At 44.3% G+C, this 18,693-nt stretch overlaps 1 protein-coding gene across 4 annotated transcripts in view; it reads left to right on the plus strand.

Annotated features, from left to right (window-relative positions):
- Eva1a (eva-1 homolog A (C. elegans)) overlaps positions 1 to 18,693 on the plus strand; it is a 52,052-nt gene that overhangs the window by 23,492 nt on the left and 9,867 nt on the right. For 3 of the 4 annotated variants that reach the window (XM_006505962.1, XM_030255337.1, NM_145570.2), the window contains one exon: positions 6,516 to 6,703. In XM_006505962.1, the coding sequence (XP_006506025.1) occupies positions 6,604 to 6,703 (100 nt within the window). In that variant the 5' untranslated portion in view covers positions 6,516 to 6,603. Of the gene's footprint in view, positions 1 to 6,201; positions 6,225 to 6,515; positions 6,704 to 18,693 lie in introns of those variants that run through there. The other variant, XM_030255336.1, reaches the window with a different exon arrangement.

Consider the following 18,693-nt stretch of genomic DNA (forward strand, 5'->3'; position numbering starts at 1 on the left):
CATATTCAAACCACAAAGGTCAGTCCCTGAGTATTTTCATGAATGTGGCTCAATGAGCCTTGGAGACCTGCTTTTGCATGTAGGTACAGGAGCCGGGAAAGACTTAGAGCTGTGTTGCACACAGCTGGCAGGAATGTGAACCAGTCCAGCCACTGAGGAAATCAGTGTGGCACTTGCTCAAAAACCAGACAGATCTTCATATCATCTGTACCATTCAGATCTTCATATCATCTATATCATTCTTGATAGTTTATATGAAAGACTCCAAGTCCACATAGCACAAGGGGACTTGCACAACAGCCCTTCTTACAGCAACAGTCACACAGTTAAAATTACAGATCCATCCTAGAAGTCCAGCAACAGAGGGATGGATAAGAGATATATGGTGTACACACACACACACACACACACACACACACACACACACACACACACAGAGTTTTCTTCAGCCACAAACAAGAGTGAAGTTTTATCATGTGGAGGAAATGGATACAACTGGAAAGAATCATAAAAGGTGAATTAAACCAGATGCAGAAACAAAAATATCACATATGTTTTCTCTTACTTATAGCGTCTAAGATTTTACACATATATGTAAACAATGTATGTGTATATGGCATGCAAGTGGAAATAAGACTATCTACAGGGTAAGGGGGGAGATAGTTGGAATGGGGAAGGTTGAGAAAGTGGAGGGACCTCAGTTTACCTTCTGTTACTCTGACAAAATCGTAACCCAGCCAACCTGCAGGAGAATTTACACTTTCTCTCAGGGCCTGCCACTGAGGGAAGCCAGAGGTAGGAACTTAAGAGAAAGAAACTGAAGCAGAGGTCATGGAGAAACAACACTTTCTGACTTGCTCAACCTGTGTTCTTTCATAACCCAGATCCATCTGCACACCACCCACAGTGGACTGTACCCTCCTCACATCAATCATTAATGAAGAGAATGTCCCACAGACTTGCCCGCCGTCCATTTGTCCTCCTGTGAGGTTTCTGCATCCTAGGGGACTCTAGTTTATACGAGTTTGAAGTAAATAAATAAGACAAAAACGCCAACTAGCATAGAAGGAAAGGGAAGGGGGTGGGTATGCTCATTATACACTATGTAGGTACAAAAACGTTTTTGAAATCAAGAAAACAAAACAGGATGACAACAAAAAGATTGCAGATCTAAGGTGGCTGCATCCCTGTGAGCCTAGAGTTCAGGAGGCTGAGGCAGGAAGACCCAGAGTTAGAGGCTAGCCTTGGCTAAAGACAGACCATGTGTCAAACCAAACCAAACCAGACAAAACAAAAGAACTAAAGATCTTAAGCTTTAAGTTTCCTTCCCTCCCTCTCCCTCTCCCTCTCTCTGTCTCTCTCTGTCTCTCTGTCTCTCTCTTACTCTTTCTCTCTTTCTCTCTCTCATTCTCTCTCTCTCTCTCTCTCTCTCTCTCTCTCTCTCTCTCTCTCTTTCTCTTTCTCTTTCTCTTTCTCTTTCGACAGGGTTTCTCTGTGTAGCCCTGGCTGTCGTGGAGCTTGCTCTGAAGACCAGGCTGGCCTCGAACTCAGAGATTCACCTGACTCTTCCTCCTCCTGAGTGTTGGGACTAAAGGCATGCACCACCACACCCAGCTCCTCACCCCACTTTTTAATAGTTTTTTTTTAAATTTAAAAAAATGTATGTGAGCTGGGCGTGGTGGCACACGCCTTTAATCCCAGCACTCGGGAGGCAGAGGCAGGCAGATTTCTGAGTTCGAGGCCAGCCTGGTCTACAAAGTGAGTTCCAGGACAGCCAGGGCTATACAGAGAAACCCTGTCTCGAAAAAACAAAACAAAAAAATGTATGTGTATGAATGTTTTGCCTTCATGCACACCTTGTACCCACAGAGGTCAGAAGAGGGAGTTACAGATAGTTGTGATCCACCACATAGGTGCTGAGAGTCAAACCTCATTCCTCTTGGAAGAGTAGCCAGTACTCCTACCCAACTATCGGCCTCTCCAGCTTGAGTGGCCTCTTTCTCATTTCCCTGGAAAGAGCGATGGACAGAGGAGGGTGCCCAAGCATCCTTTGTGAGGAGAAGCCTTGACATAAAGCCTGTAGACATATCATGTAGGAGGCCACTGGTCCTGTGTTTTCTTTCCACACACTCATAATGCATACCTCTGTCCAGGGCTGAAGAGAGACTCTTCCGGAGCAGCAGGAACAGGCTGTGGAAACAGAAAGGTCAGAATTTACTGGGCTTTAATGTCCACAAAGAGCTGTGTGGGACTTTTTATTCCATAGTGCATCTGGGCATTGCTATCTGGGACGTGAATTCCCTTCCTTCCTGTTCCAGGGAAGCGGCCTGTGAGTTTCACTGATGTCGGGCCAGGCTGACTGGTCCCTCACTCCCTAGCTTGTGGGTTTTGGCTGAAGAGAAGGAAGAGGAAGCGGATGTCTCTGATCATCTGTTTCTTGCTTCCTTTCTGTTATTAACAGAAGAGGCTGGATTCTCCAACTGGCTAGTCCAAATTCCCGATAAAATTCCAATCAACAAGGACTGGAGAGATGGCCCTGCGGTTAAAAGCACTGGCTGCTCTGTCAGGGGACCCAGGCTTGTTTCTCAGCATGCTCGTGGCTTACAGCCATCTGTAACTGCAGTTCTAGGGCACCCGATGCCCTCTTCTGGCCTTTGCAAGCATACACGTGAGGTGCGCACATACACCTGCAGACAAACAGTCATTCACATAAAATAAAAATGTGTAAGTCTTTCTAAAAAAATCCTTACCCATGGGCTTTTTCCTTTGAGAGAATGTTACCCAACTCTTTAAGGACCTAGACACTCAACCCCCAAAAGACCTCTTTGTTGGACTTATGATGGAACCAAGTCTAAGGTATAAGGTGATCTCCCAGATGTGCGTGCACACACACAGATGTCCCTTTTCCCCTTTCAGTATCTGAGAAGTCAGCTGGGACCAAGCAGGTTTAGAACTCTGATCGGCTGCCACCATCCTCATCAAGGATGGCCAGTTATTACTTCTGGGTTCCCAGTAGCCCACCTCTCCCCAGGAAGCTATCAACCCCCAAGAGTTACCTGCATGGGGGTAACCTTACCCCCAGCTTACCTCCTACTGCTCCTGAGTATAAGGTGCAGTGGGCTATCACTGGGAACATTTCATTTCTGCAATTGCACTCTGTGCATGGGCTCAGGGCTGCTGAGAATGTAAATGTGTAACTGTGGGAATGAGCTTACCTGTAATGTGGAAGCTGATGATGAACACAGTGAGCCATGTGACCAATCTGGGTTCTCACAAGACAGGGCATGTCATTGTCTTCATCAGTTCAGCAGTCTGTGGTCAGGAAGCCAAGACACTGGGGCGGATGTAGTAGAAGGAGATGGTTTCTTTCCATTCTTTTGTAGTTTGCTGGTAATTAGGTGAAGAAGCTGTGAACCAGTATATGAAAGAAAACTGCTATAGAGTAAGGGGCCTGGGAAGATAGCTCAGTGGGTAAGAGCACTTGGTGCACAAACATGAGGGCCTGAGTTCGAATCCACAGAACCCACTTGGAAAGCCTATAATCCCAGTGCTGTGGGTGCCAGAGACAGAAAGGCTGCTAGCTGCTAGCCTAGCTCCAGATTCAGTGAGACTCTGACTCAAGAAGGTAAGTGGAGAGTGACATGGCAGGACATCTGTCACCCTCTTCTGGTGATCGGGTGTGCTCACAGTGCATGCAGCTACACACTCCCTCTCTCATTCACACAAGAACTGGTAGATGCTGCATTGCTAGGTGAGCACTGACAGAGTGTTTGTTCTTTAAAAATGACTTTTCTCTGGAAGGATGTGGAATTAACCCAGTGGGGTATCACTCGGAGAAAGCTATGGCTTTGAAAATATGCAACTCTCTTGTAATTCTCCCTTTCCCAGGACAATCCTGATCATTCCTTGCATCAGTGTGTCTGAAGGGCTGAATCCTAGTCTTGGCATAGACCTCATGCCCCGTGAACTAAGGGACTATTTCTATGAAGGATGGGCCATTCTGAGCCAGGGGATCTCTGCTTACAGATGAATAGCCATTGTTCACTTGTGGTATCTTCTTTCGAGAACTTTGCTGGTCACCGAGACACTGCATTGTTGAAACAGTGTTTGGTGCAATGCTCCTGTGGGCAGGCATTGGCAACTTCTCGCTGACTCCTTCCTGTCTGGGACAGGCACATGGGATTTCTAAACTTGAGGATGGCTTAGGCTGGACTCTGAAGTAGTGGTACCTACTCACTCGAGAACTCTGCGAACACTTTCGGACCAGATTGCTCTTTGTGGCTGAAGGCTGTCCTGTATATTATGGAATATTGAGCAGCATCTCTGACCCTAACCCTGGATGCCAGTGTCACCTTGTCTTGTAGCTGTGACAACCAGAAATGATGCTCAATGCTGTCAAATGTGTGCTGAGAGGCAAGAGAGCCTGGGCTGAGAACTGACCTTCTTGGAGCTGGGAAGGGACGGAGAGCTTCCTGGGGGAACATGGCATAACCCAGTACATATGAATGACTGAGCATCTCTGTCCTGTGCTGGTGTGTAGGTTCACAGTGCACTGGCTGCACAAACCCACAAGGGTCATAAAGTACAACACTTCTCAAACTCGATTGAGTGTGTCAGAAACTGAGATTTGGATTTACTGGGTTCAGTGTGGGACCTAGGATTATGCAGACCTGACGAGCTGCTAATTAACGTTGCTGCTGCTTATACTCAGATGACACTCAATGAGAATGAACGCTGGCCATCTACACATTATGGTCCCTGGGGCCAACTTGAGATCACTGTGGGTTTTTTAAAGTTTTTATTTTTTTAATTTAAAATTATAAGTATGTATGTGTAGGTATTTGTATATTAATACAGGCACCCGAAGAAGCCAGATGAGGGTGTTGGGTTCCTTGAAGCCAGAGTAGTAGGTGGTTGTGAGTTGCCCAATGTGGGTGCTCAGAAACAAACGCAAGTCCTCCATAAGAGCAGTAGGTGCCAAATGAAGTCCACAATCAAATGCATGGAAAGATGAAGGAGCTTGGTGGCCTTGGGGAATTACAAACAATCTGGCATTGTTGGAGCATTCAGTGAGTTTATTCTGTGTCTGTAGGTGTGGGGCCAGGGAGGAGTCTCCTCAGGAACTAAGGTTAGAGTCACACAGGGTTTATGTTGAAAAGGTGAATGGCTGTAGGCTTAGGCTGTGGCTGTGTGATCATACCTATACTGAAGAAAGATACCCCTGCTGGTGAGTTAGGAAGAAGAGTCATCAAAATGAGCATGTGGGACACTTAGAAGCAAGAGGTGTGGCCTGCACCAGGGAGCATTGGTGAGGGCAGGTGGAAGGGGGTGGACCTGGACTTCAGATTCTAGCACCTTCTCTTCCTGAATCCTGGGGTCCTTGAATCTGTGGAGCCCAGAGCTGTGGTGAGGAGCTGGCCAGTGGCCTGGCCTCCCACTATTTACCTGGACCCTTCAGCACTTACCCTTCAGGAATGCTAATGGATACTGAAGGATCTGCTCTGCTGTGGCTGGGAGGAGGAGAGCCATCCCCCCCTCCCCCAGCCCGATGTTTCCCACCTCCAGCGGCCAGCCACCTTTCTGAGCCCTTTTAGCTCCCCCTTTTCATTCTGACACTCAGAGTGGAATAACGTAATAAAAAGGATTGGGTATCTTTTCAGGGGGTTTACCTACTACTATGCCTGATATGCCTCCAACTCCAATATAACCAAATATCCCTAATGGCTCTGATAAGCTAGCCCATCTCAGACTGGTTTCCCTCCTGCTGTCTCGGGTTATGTCGCCTTTGCTTTAAGGAGGGATCGGTGGTTACTTTTTCTACCTCCACAGCAGTCAGACTGCTCCCTTCACAGTAAGGGAATCTCCTGCTTGCTACCCTGTTTTACCTTTTTTTTTTAACAAACAAACAAACAAACAAACAAACAAAACAAAACAGAACCGTCTCCCTTCTGAACTCTGAGATCTTGTTTTAAGCCCCAGCACATTATTGTCAGGGTTATGGAGCCTGGGATCCAGAGGCAGGTTGAGCTCCGAAGTCTTTCTTGGCATTTTAGAACTGGACACACAGTGCAGCTGTGGGATGGGCTTGGCTGGCCCATCACCAAGGGTGACATGTTTTGACCTGAGGGACAAGGCACCTGATCACAGTGCATGCGTGCCGTGTGCCATGTACCGTGTGCCATTGGTGCAGGCTTCCAGAAAAGAGCAGCAGAGCTGTCCCTGGGGTGATGACATGGCTGTAATGGATGAACCAGGAAGAATACAATTAAGCATCCGAGGACTGGCCTGAGGGAGGACTGTAGTGGGACAGAGGAAGGGGAAGCACATAGTGTGTTACTTACGGCCTCCTGAAAACCAGGCATCTCACTGGATTAAGACAAACCCCAGATCTTTGTGGCTCCCTGACTGGGAAAGATGGCTTCCTTTGGGAACCTGGCTCTCTATTACTGAGCGCTGGGTTACCAACCCCAGGAAAACAGATGATGCTTCATATCTCACTTTATGTCTCTAAACAGGAGAGAGGGAGGGGCTGCACTGAGCCTGAAGAGAGAGAGGGGCTGCACTGAGCCTGAAGACATATCCAGGAGCTCTTCTCCATGCCACATGAAGCTGCCCCTCAGCCCCAGCACGGAACCAGTGGCCACGGAGCCCTTGGGAATGGCTCTGCTCAGCAGCATCCTGGCAGCCTGGTCTTATATCTCAGGTGGGTGCTGATGTCTGCTGGCCAGGACTGTGACCTGGGCTGCTTCTTACTGCCTGGGTCTGATCTTAGACTAGGAGAGCAGTGAGTAGGCACTACGGGGAGGCTCTGCTCCCCTGGGTTGGAGATGTAAGTTTTTCGGGTAATTATTTAAGCGAGATATTCTCTAATTTGACAGGTGAATACTCCTAACAGCGTTGTCTGTCTGGAGAACTGCTTAGTTACCTTTCAGCCGTGGATCACTGCTGGTTTCTTTTCTCAGCACACCAACCAATAAAGAGGAGTCCTCCAGCCTGAGAATTTCTGTAGGTCCTCAAACCCACACAGCGCTCTCTCTCTCTCTCTCTCTCTCTCTCTGTGTGTGTGTGTGTGTTCTGTGTTTCAGGGCCCATCTGAGGTATTTAAGAACTTTCTGGAAGAGAGGGAGCCAGGAGGTGTGTGAGTCTGGAGACACTGGTGCTTATTTGCCTCTTCGTGATTCAAACGTGTGCTCTTCAGCGAGATGTCTGTCTGACTTGCTCCTCAAGATTTTTTTTTTCCTGCCGAGCAGACACCGTTTGTATAAAAGATGCTATTTGCTAACACATGGAAATGCTCTATCATTTAGATGATCAAACTTCTATCTTGCTGGAGTGGGTGTTGTAATCTTTAATGTTTGGATAGCTTGCTTCTGTTTTGTTTTTTTGTTTTGTTTTGCCCGGAGTTGTATAGATATTACATGAAGAAGGATGCCAAGGATCTGATTCGACTCCCTCTAAGGGAAGGGTTTTATTTTCTAATTTTCTAGCCAGGGTTTATATTGGCAACTTAAGAATTCAAATGCAAAACCCAATGCTTCTATTTACAATGGCTCGGTCCTTGTAGGGAAACTTGTAAGGACCAACCCAACTGGCTCATTTGTAGTTGGCAAGATGGAGCATGTCTGAGTTACTTTCCTGTTGCGTTGATAAAATACCCTGAGAAAAGCAATGTAAGAGAGAAAGGGGTTGCTTTAGCTCATAGTTTAGGGGTACAGTCCATCATGGTGGGGCAGTCAAGGTAGCAGAAACCTAAAATGGTCAGCTGTGTTGTCTCACAACCAGGAACCGAGAGCAGCGAGTGTAGGCGTGCCACTAATAGGGTCTTGTTCTCTGTCTACACAGCCAAGATCCTCTGTCCTGGAGATGGGTCCACCTTTTCCAACTGAGATTGATTTTTTTCACATTAATTAACGTAATAAATACAATCCCCTAAAGGACATGAAATTGGGTGGGTTAAGGGTGAATGTAGGTGGAGCTGGGGGAGAAGAGTAGGGGACTATGATCAAAATACATTGTATGCAAGTAGGAAATTCTCAAAGGGTTAATAAAATATTTTTTAAGAAAGGTCATCTCTCACAGACATTCTCAGATAGTCCCTCACAGGTGCACCTAAAGTCTGTCACATTGATCATCAGTGTTAGCCATCACAGGGTGTCTAGTCCCTGTGTGCCACATATCCTGGTTCTTCGCTCATGACTTAGAGAATCCAACTCTCATCCCCTTCCTGGGCAACCACACACTAGTGGGATTTCACTGTTATTTTTTTTATGGATGTAGCTTCTCACAGGCTATATTCAAATGCCCCACGTGCTTGTCCCACCACTGTGGTTTATGCTGGAGACTGCATCCAGGGCTTCATGCAGGCTAAGCTAGTGTTCTACACACTGAGTGACCTTTCTAGATCCTTTGCTGTTTCTTTGAGCTGTGTAGGGATAAAGAAGACTGAAACTAGAGTAGGGACATTTGGGGCGGTGACAACATGTTTGCACAGTGACTGGAGGAGGGTCCACCTACTCTGTCCTGAAGACTTCCCCAAAGCGAAGCAGATGGCAGCGGGAGGGTCTGGGATTCCCACAGGCTCAAGGATACCTGCAAACCAGCTACTGGATGAAAGGGCTTCTGGAGAGAGCAAACAGAGCACTGGACTTTGGCACTCTGCTCAGTACAGGAGGCACCTGGCAAGCTTCCATTTTGACCAGCCTGACCCTGAGTTGTGACCAATGAATGTGGTAATTCATTGAATTGGCTGCAGTTTGCAGGAGTCTTGTGATCTTGTTGAGTATGAAAAGGCTCATGGCCCTGTTTTTCTGTCTCCTCCAACCTTCCTTCTCCCTATGCCATTACACTGTAATCAAGTGTTATGTGGGACACTGTGAAACTTTTTAAAAAAAGATTTATTTATTTATTTATTTATTATGTATAAGTACACTGTAGCTATCTTCAGACACACCAGAAGAGGGCATCAGATCTCATTACCATGTGGTTGCTGGGATTTGAACTCAGGATGGACAAACCAGGAAGAATACAGAAGAAAAACAATCAGTGCTCTTAACCACTGAGCCATCTCTCCAGCCCCCACTGTAAAACTTTTGCTTCTTTTAAGCAGGCATGTGGAAAGGGAATTCTGAGGAGATGGCTCAGCAGATGAGAACACATGCTACCAAGCTTGACGACCTGAATTCGTATTCCAGGATCCGCATGGCAGAAAGGGAGAACCAAGTCCACTAATTGACCTCTGACCCCCATATGCATGCCTTGGCACCAGTTCCCCACCCCCTGCCAATTAAGACATGTGAACATTTTTTCAAATTAAATAAGCATGGATTAAAATTTAAAGTGAATGCAAGAAAGTGGGGGTTTGGATCTCTTAAATACATGTAATAACAAGACAGTGAGGGGCTAGAGAGATGGCTCAGTGGTTAAAAGCACTGTCTGCCCTTTAGAAAGACTCAAGTTAAATTCCCAGCACCCATGTGGCAGCTCACAGCTATGTAACTCCAGTTCCAAGGGATCTCACACCCTCACACAATGCACATAAGATAAAATAGAAAATAAATAAAATGGATTAGAAATGGATTCTGACTAAACAGATGGCTCAACAGTTAAGAGTGAATACTACTCTTGTAGAGAACCCCAAGTTTAGTTCACCCCACCCACACATGACATCTCACAACCCCAGTAACTTCAGCACTAGAAGATCCTACGCCCTCTTCTGGTCCTCAAAGTCACCTGTGTACAGGTGCAAATACTCACACATAAAATATACACAAACATCATTTTTTTAATGATGCTGAAATCAAGAACACTCATCAATTATAAAGACAATAAATAATTTTTAAAACACAAAGATGAATAAAATAGGTAAAATTGTTACTGTCCATAAGGATAAATTAGAACCAAATATAAAAAATATGGCAGGAAAGACTTGTGCTTGCTTTGCTTTCTCCCATGCCTCTTCTCCTCTCTCTGGTTGTTAGTTTCAGCAGGACCCAATTTCTCTAGCTTACTCTCCGTTTCAGTTGTATGCTGGTTGATCTTCAGTGTCAACCTTAATGGATTGAAAGGTGCCTAGAGTTTGGGGCACATTCCAGGTTTGTCTAATAGGTTTTTCAGAGATTGGCACATGGAACGTGAACCAAGTGGGGAAGACTCATCGTGAGTATAGATGTCTCTATTCATAGCCTGTGGGTCCAAATAGAACAAAAAGAGGAAGAAAGGGGAAATATGTGCACAGGTGGTATCTTCGTGCTATTTTCTGTGGCTTTGATCAAAACCTTGAGTAAAACAACCTATGTGAGAGAGAAAGGGTTCATGTTAGCTCACAATTCCAGGTTAGAGTCCAAAAAACAACAGAAAAGTTAAAGTGGCTTGAACTTGAAATGGCTAGTCATATTCACAGTCAAGAGCAGAGAGAGAGTGAATGCATGCATGCTTGCAGAATAGGATCCTCTGCATAGGGAATGGTGCCACCCAGAGTGGGCAACTCAATTAACTCAATCAAGACAATCCCTCATAGAAATGGAAATAGGCCAACTTGATCTAGACAACTATCATTGAGATTCCCTCTTCATAAGAGTCAAGATTGTGTTAAGCTGGCAATTATGGTGCTATTCTTTTGAATGGGATGTTTCTTGCTAGTAGCATTGATCACTGACATCAGATTACAGGTCAGTCCATCTTTCAGTGAGGACTTCCACCAGCATTCTCCAGGAGACTTCCAGCCCTTCAACCTGTATTACTTGTCCCTCTTATCCTGGGGGCTTCCAGCTGCTCCAACAATTGAGCAGGGATTGGCTTCCTCAGCTTTCCAGCCTACAGACTGGAACTCTATAACCTCTGATCATTACTCTAATGTTTTCTGCCTCCTTATTCATTCTATTCCTCAGAAAAATTCTAACCAATGCAAATTACTTCTTGTCCAACCCATGAGGTCCATTTCTTTAGCAACACATTTGCTACTTGCTATTGCACACAACTGTCTTGGTCCTTTCTTTGTCTGACGAATGTGAGTGTGTGTGTGTGTGTGTGTGTGTGTGTGTGTGTGTGTTTTAGCAGTCATGTGAGGTGTTTGAATATTCCAGGAGAGAGGGAGATAGAAGATTGTGTAAATCTGGGAGCCCCTGTTTGCCTCTTTCTTAGCCTAGAGTTGTGCTTTTCTGAAAGATGCCTCACTAGTTGAGGGTGTCTACATAGACCAGACAGTGTTACACAGGATCAGCTCTTCCTTTGATTACGTGTGCAAACCCTCCCACTCGAGTGAGTTTTTCATCTTTTGGTAGCTGGCTTTTGTTTTGTATCTGTTAGCTGGCATTCTGGATGTTGTTTGAAGAAGAAGGGACTGGGATTCCGATTAAATTTCCTTTGGGGAAGGGTTGGCTTTACTTTGTGATTCTCTGATAGATAGGGTTGGTATGTGTGCATATAGAAACCAGCAGATGCACATGGCCTCTGCTCCTGGATGAGCCTGTCACATAGTTCCGTGGCCTTTCTATTTGCTTTTAGATACAACTTGTCCAATGTCTGTGTGACATGAATCTTATACCATGACTATAGCAGAATGTACCAGTCTTTCACAACAGCGACCCCAACATTAACTGTCTCAATAACTAATGATATCAGTTCAACAAGACACTACCTGAAAAGAAATATTAAGCTGTATAACCCAAGCTGGCTCCTAACTCATGGTAATGCTCCTGCCTCTGCCTCACAAGTGCTGGCATTACAGTTATAACCACCATATGAGACTGACTCTTTCTTAAGGGGAAAATAAAAGCTATTAATGATAAGATGTTGAAATTTCTAACATATAAAAATCCACAAATTTAATTAAAGAGTCTCGAGGAAAGAGTCCCAGGAGAAAAGTCGACAAAGGACAAGAATTTGTAGTTTGCATAAAGAAAAATGCAAATGGCTGCTAAAACTGCACAGTTTAAAATTCTGGCGAATCCATGAACAATGAGGGCAGGATGGAAGTGCAGGGAGACAAGTGCGTGCCCACTTAAGCTGATGGACTCACAGGTGGATGGGTGCTCTCTGGGGAGCAGTTCAGCAATATCTGCCCAAAACCTTATGCATATTTTACCATATTCAGGAGTGCCTCTGCCAAGAATTTCTTCTAAGGGAATAATTAGAGATGTAGGCAGACACATTACTATGAGGACAAGAGCTCTTGGAGTCATTTTGATGGAAAAGATGAGAAAGTTTTGCTGAATAGGAAATGAAATAGAAATATGTAAATGCTGTGCTACTGAGGGGATAAGGACATGCGCGTATAATGTGTAGTACATGTACCTCTGCTAATCTGTCTGCTTTAAATGGGACTGTGTTCTGCTATCATTTGTATGTGAGTGCTAGGATTGAATAGATGTCTGGGTACTTTTTATATTATTTTAATTAGCTATACTTTTTGTATGTTGTTTGTGTGTGGTACGGTGTGTATATGTGTATACATGTCCAGAGGACAGCTTTAGCTGTCATTCACAGGTAATGTGTGATTTTTTTGGGGGGGGGGTGTACAGGGTTTCTTTCTGGTCTGGAAAGACAGAGTAGGGTCAAGCTGACTGTCCAGTAATCCTCGGGGATCAGCCTGCCTCCGCCTTCTAGGCCCTGGGATTGCAAGCACCCATACCCATCCTTGAACTTGTTTTAATGTGGGTTCTAGGAATCACACTCAGGTCCTTGTGCTTGCAAGGCAAGTGATTCACAGACTGAGCCCCACCCCCAACCTGCTTAGCTGTATTCTGTAAGAATAGCATTGGATTGGGATACATACATTAGATAATTCCCATTTCTCTGTCTTCTTGAGCTCCACAGCCTTCTGAGCTCAGCCTAGACTAGACTCCTGTGTACATGTCAGAAATAAGATTTTTACCTGTAGACATGTCTTCTTCACAGACGAATGTCTGTTTACCCCTTCCACTCTCTTATTGTGTTCCCCCTTCATGCCCTGTGCCCCCCATCACTGACGTGGTTTGAACTCCATCTTGTATTTGCTGAAATTACCATAATGGTATTGTTCACCATCTTCCTGCCTCTGATTCTGCTGGATCTGTATTTCTGTAGTAAAATGATCTGTCTCTAGTGCTGGCATGAGGATGCAGTTGGATTTCTTTTGATGCTGTCTTGAGATCTCTATGCAGGGGTGAGGATTGGAGTTCAGATCCTATCACCCACATAAGAACCAGTGAGTGTGGTGGCCTGCCTGGAATTCCAGCACATGGGAGGTAGAGACAGAGGGCTCTGAGCTGGCGGGAGTGCTAGACCAGCCAAATGAGCAAGGTCTGAGCTCAAGGGACAGACACTGACTTGATATGCTAGGTGGGGCCATCAAGGAAGACACCACCAGATGTTAACCTCTGGCTTCCCTCTACATGAATGTGTGCACATGTATGTGAGCAGGCATACACACAGGCTTATGTCACTTGAACATGCACATACCAAAATAATCCAAATGCTTTGTATGCTTTAACTGTTACTGCTATTTTAAAGCTATAGGTGGTATAAAATCTTGGCCATCTAGCGAGGCTGTGGAGTTCTCTCATTCTTCCATGTTTGTATATGCTTGGCACAGGGAGTGACACTATTAAGAGGTGTGGCCCTGTTGGAGTAGGTGTGGCCTTGTTGGAGTAGGTGTATCACTCTGAGTGTGGGCTTTAAGACCCTCATTTTAGCCAGTATTCTGCTAGCAGCTTTCAGATGAAGATGTAGAACTCTCAGCTCCTCCTGTACCATGCCTGCCTGGATGCTGCCATGTTCCTGCCTTGATGATAATGGATGGAACCTATGAACCTGTAAACCGGCCCCAATTAAATGTTGTCATTATAAGAGTTGCCTTGGTCATGGTGTCTGTTCACAGCAGTAAAACCCCAAGACACCGTGTTTCTTTGACTCGTGTTTTATTCCTTCTGTCTCAGCACTTGTATTGAGGGAATTAACATTTCCTATCTTAACCATTTGCAAGCAACTCATTAACCAGAATACAATGCTTTATAAATAGGGTAATACCATTAAAAATAATAGCCTCATTAATAATTCCTAATAGGGTCATTAGAAAGAATAAATGGAATAATTACTCATTTTAAACTTAATTATTGGGTTATTTAGTGTATGTGCCTGGCTCAGGCAGGCCTCCCTCCTTCTAGGGTTTTCCTTTAAAGTTACCTTTTCAGTGAGTTTCCTGCTGGTCACTGTCTATCTGCTTCCATCAGCACAGCACACATTGGGCCCATCTTGTCCTCTCTTATATTTCTCCTCAGCACCCTGTGAAAAGTCATAGAAAGAAGTCTAATATCAAAGCTGTCCACTCCATCCAGTTCCATTCATAGGCTTTGGTATGTCCTTCTGGTCACCTTTCCCTTAAGTAGTGAATCAAATACACTGTCTGCCCTGAGCTTTTCCCACTAAGCATTATGACCCAGAGACACTGCAGGTCAGTGTAGAGAACCTTCCTTGTTCTGTTAGGCAATTGCTACCGTCTCCATAGCCCGGCCCTTTGCCAATAGCTAGTGGGAATGCTCAGATCTTTCTCAGAGCAGTGGTAAGTAACCGCGGCATACCCAATGCAGTGCATTTTCAGAATTGGTTTCCCAAAGTACAATGGCTGGATCATGTCCCATCCACATTCCAAGGACAAATGTCACCAAGTTGCCACCTAGAGGGCTTTTCTAATTCACCATTAATAAAGAGATATATGCAAAGCCCCAGAACAGCATTTTCAATTGTTTTTGGAGTTTTGACAATCTGATAGATGGAAAAGGCTCCCTAAGGGCTGGAGAGATGGTTCAGTGGTTAAGTGCTCTTCCAGAGGTCCTGAGTTCAATTGCCAGCCACCACATGGTGGCTCACAACCACCTGTAATGGGGATCCGATACCCTCTTCTGGTGTGTCTGAAGACAGTGTACTCATATGTATATCTTAAAAAAAGAAAAGAAAAGAAAAAGGCTTTCTAAATATAATTTAATTTCTGTAGGCCAGGGGCCAGCAAACTCTGTTTTTTCTATAAACAGCTAGAGAGTGTTTTCAGCTTTGTGGTCCAGCCTAGGTTCTACCAGTTTAACTCCACTATAAACCAAAAGCAGACAAAGGCTTTATATCTGGACAGACATGCCTGCCTTTCAGTGAAACTTTGTGTATAAATGCAGGAGTCCTGCCAACTGTAGCTTGTAGCCTGCAATGTTCCAGTTCCTTTTAGGGGGACATTTTTTGTAGGTCAAAGACCCATGCCTATCGCTTTTTCTGTGTTCGGATCCTTTCCAAAGTTTCTCTATTAGTTGATTTTTTTCTCAATATTTGTGTTTTATTTGTGTGTTTGGATGTTTTGCCTGCATGTATGTATGTGTACCACTCTCGAGGACATTGGAGCAGGGCATGAGATGCCCAGGAACTGGAGCTACAGGTGATTGCGAGCTGTTTGGTGGGTGCTGGGAATTGAACTCGATCCTCTGGAAGAGCGGCTGGTGTCTTAACTGTTGGGCTCTCTCTCCAGCACTGCTGCTTATTTTCTTAATGCGTTTCTTTATATATTGATCCCGCTTTTCCGATCAGATAACAAATCCTCTTTTCTAATTTGTCATTTGATTTTACACATAGTAGTATTTTAGTAAAGAGGTTTTGGTGGGTCATTAAAGGTAGGTGCGTGCGTGCGTGCGTGCGTGCGTGCGTGCGTGCGTGTGTGTGTGTGTGTGTGTGTGTGTGTGTGTGTATGTGTGTGATACTTTGGTTTTCTTTTTAAAACAGGGTCTCATGTAGCAGTGCCTGATCCTCTCAATTCCTAAGATTGTAGGCAAGCTCCACTACACCTGTCTTATATGTTTTTTTCTATTAAACATGTGTGTGGTCCAAGTACATGTATGTATTAGTGTGTGCATGTATGTGTGAATGTCTGTAACATGTTCATGCTATGCATGTGTGGAGGCCAGAAGTAAATGTCTTGTGTCTTTCACTATTGCCCTTTACCTGATGTTTTGAAACAGGGCCTCTCATTGGATCTAGAACTGTCCAGTTTGCCTGGAAGAACTCCAAATATCTGCCTACCTCTACCATCCAGAACTGAGAGTATAGGCGTTTATCACCATGCCCCGCTACTTACTGCTACATGGATGCTGGAGATTGAATTCAGGTCCCCATGCTTATACCGCAGACATTTTATTAACTGAGCCAATCCTCTAGCCCACCCACCTCACAGTTTTTATTTAACCACTAGCCTGCAGATCCAGCTATATTGGCTGTGCAGTAGTTGGCCAGAATCTGCATGGAGTTTCTCACGAGCTTGCTGTGGAGGAGGTGGTCTTTCATTAGTAGAGGGCCTTAGACTTCCACAGCTCAACTGAGCCAGTCACAGATTTAAATATGGGAGAACATGTTCTGGTTTCTGGTTTCTGTTACTACTGTCTGAAAGGAGGACTTCCTGCCCTTAGCTGCTGAGAGATTCCAAAGCACTGTTGGCTCGTTAAGACTGTGGAATAAAGCAAGTCTCCTTTAAGTGAGTGGAATATTTATAAGATTTTCCAAAAGTTTTTATTCTTTATTTTTAAACTTAAAAATATTTATTTTATTTAAGTGTGTGTTTTGTGTGTGTGTGTGTGTGTGTGTGTGTGTGTGTGTGTGTGTGTGTGTGAGCATGTGTATGCATGCCTGAGGAGCCCATATGAGGGCCTTGGATCCACTAGAGCTGGAGTTACCAGCAGTTATGAGCAGTTTGATGTGGGTGCTGGGAACTGAACCTGAGTCCTTTGTAAGAGCAGCAAGTGCTCTTGACCACCAGCCTCTTTCCTCAGCTCCTGAGCTTTTAACAGTTGGAGTCTCCCTTGCTCGGAGCAGTTTGATGACAGAGGGTTTACTTTCGTGTGAGGCCAAGGGCCAACCTTGAGAGTCCGCTTGGCAGTACACACGAGGTAGTGTGATGTTCAGCCTGCTTGTCACAATTTCCTAAGAATCCTTGAAGGCAGTAGACATCAAATGAGCAGACAAGGAAGCAGCACTACATGCAGAGATAGTCTTATCGTCATTATTTTATTTTCTATGTGTATGGGCATTTTACCTGCAAGCATCACGTATATGCATCGTATGCATGTCAGGTGCCCAAGGAGGCCAGAAGAGGCTGTCAGATCCCTGGAACCAAAGATACAGATGGTTGTGAGCTGCCATGAGGATACTGGGAATTGAATCTGGATCCCCTGGAAAAGAGAGTGGCCAGTGCTCTTAAAAACTGAGAAATCGCTTCGGTACTTATTATTGCTATTTTTTCTTAAATAATTTTTTTCAACCAACTAAATATCTGAAGACAAAAAGCCCTTTTTGTAAATGGTGGTACATCACTTCCACTAGCTGAGCTACTACTGTAGCTGTGGTTAACTGAGGCTTAAAGAAGGATGTGGAGATAAGAGTCATGTATACAGTGTATGAAATGTACTCAGAAAAATATATACATCATTTGCGTACCCTGACTAGAGCCAAGTAAACATAAATAAATATGTACATGTGTATATCAGTAAAAAGGCAATAGTCCTCTTCCCTGTCTATTGTATAGCTTTGTTCATGTTGTTAGGTTGATGTTGGTTTCTTTAACATATTTTTTCAGTTACTGCTTTTTTTTAAAAAGTCATCTTTATGTACTTATTTGTATGTATATGTATGTATATGTGGCTGTGTGTGCATGCACAGGCCATGGTGTGCATGTGGCTATCAGAGTGCAGCCTGTAGGAGTTGGTTCTTCTTCACTGTGTTCTGCACCCACTGAGATATCTTGCTGGCCTCATTTCCTATTCTTCTAATGTTATTCCATCATATATACATTCATATATACAAATACATGCATGATATAACACACACTGTTTGGATATAAAGTACCTCTCAAAAGGCTATGTGTTATGGGCTCACTGAATGGGGGTGGTGGTTTTGGCAGTTTCTGGAAACTTTAGGAAGTGGAGCCTAGTTAGTAGAGTAAGGGGTTCTTATAGATCCCTTTTCCCTGGCCTCTTCTTGTCTTCTGACTACTTCCTGTCTGCCATGAGGTGAGGTGATCACACACTGCCACTGCCATGATATCAGTCCAAGTGCGGGAGCTAAGTGACCATGGATCCAATCCTATGTGTCTCTGATTCATTTCTCTTGCTGTGATAAAATCCCTGACTAAAGCAACTTTAAAAAAGAAAGAAAGGTTTTACTTAGCTTACAGTTGCAGATTATAGCCAATCATTGCGGGAAGTCAAGGCAGTAACTTGAAGCAGTTAGCACATATCATATCCAATGTCAAGAGCAGAGAGAAATGAATACACGAATACCTAGTGCTCTGCTCACTCTTCCTTCTATTAATCAGTCTAGGACCCAAGCCCAGGGAATGGTGCTGCCCACAGTGGGCTTGAGCTTCTACCATCTATTAAGACCAGCAAGACAATCCTCTACAGGACGACCTGATCTCTAGATAGTCTCTTTTTGTGATTCTCTCTTCAGATAATTCCAGATGTGTCAAGATGACAACTTTGGTTCTGAAACTCTGAGCCAAATAAATGATTAAATTGTCTAGCTTAGATATTTTGGTGACAGAGACAAAAAGCTAACTAATAATATATATAGACACATTCACACACTTATACATATAATAAACTTATGGACATATAATGAATGTATTAATTGAACTTTTAGCGTTTATAGTCATGATTTAATTTAATTATCATATTTATGATAAACACATGA

This window comes from Mus musculus, chromosome 6 (genome assembly GCF_000001635.26).
Source record: "Mus musculus strain C57BL/6J chromosome 6, GRCm38.p6 C57BL/6J".
Taxonomy (NCBI): domain Eukaryota; kingdom Metazoa; phylum Chordata; class Mammalia; order Rodentia; family Muridae; genus Mus; species Mus musculus.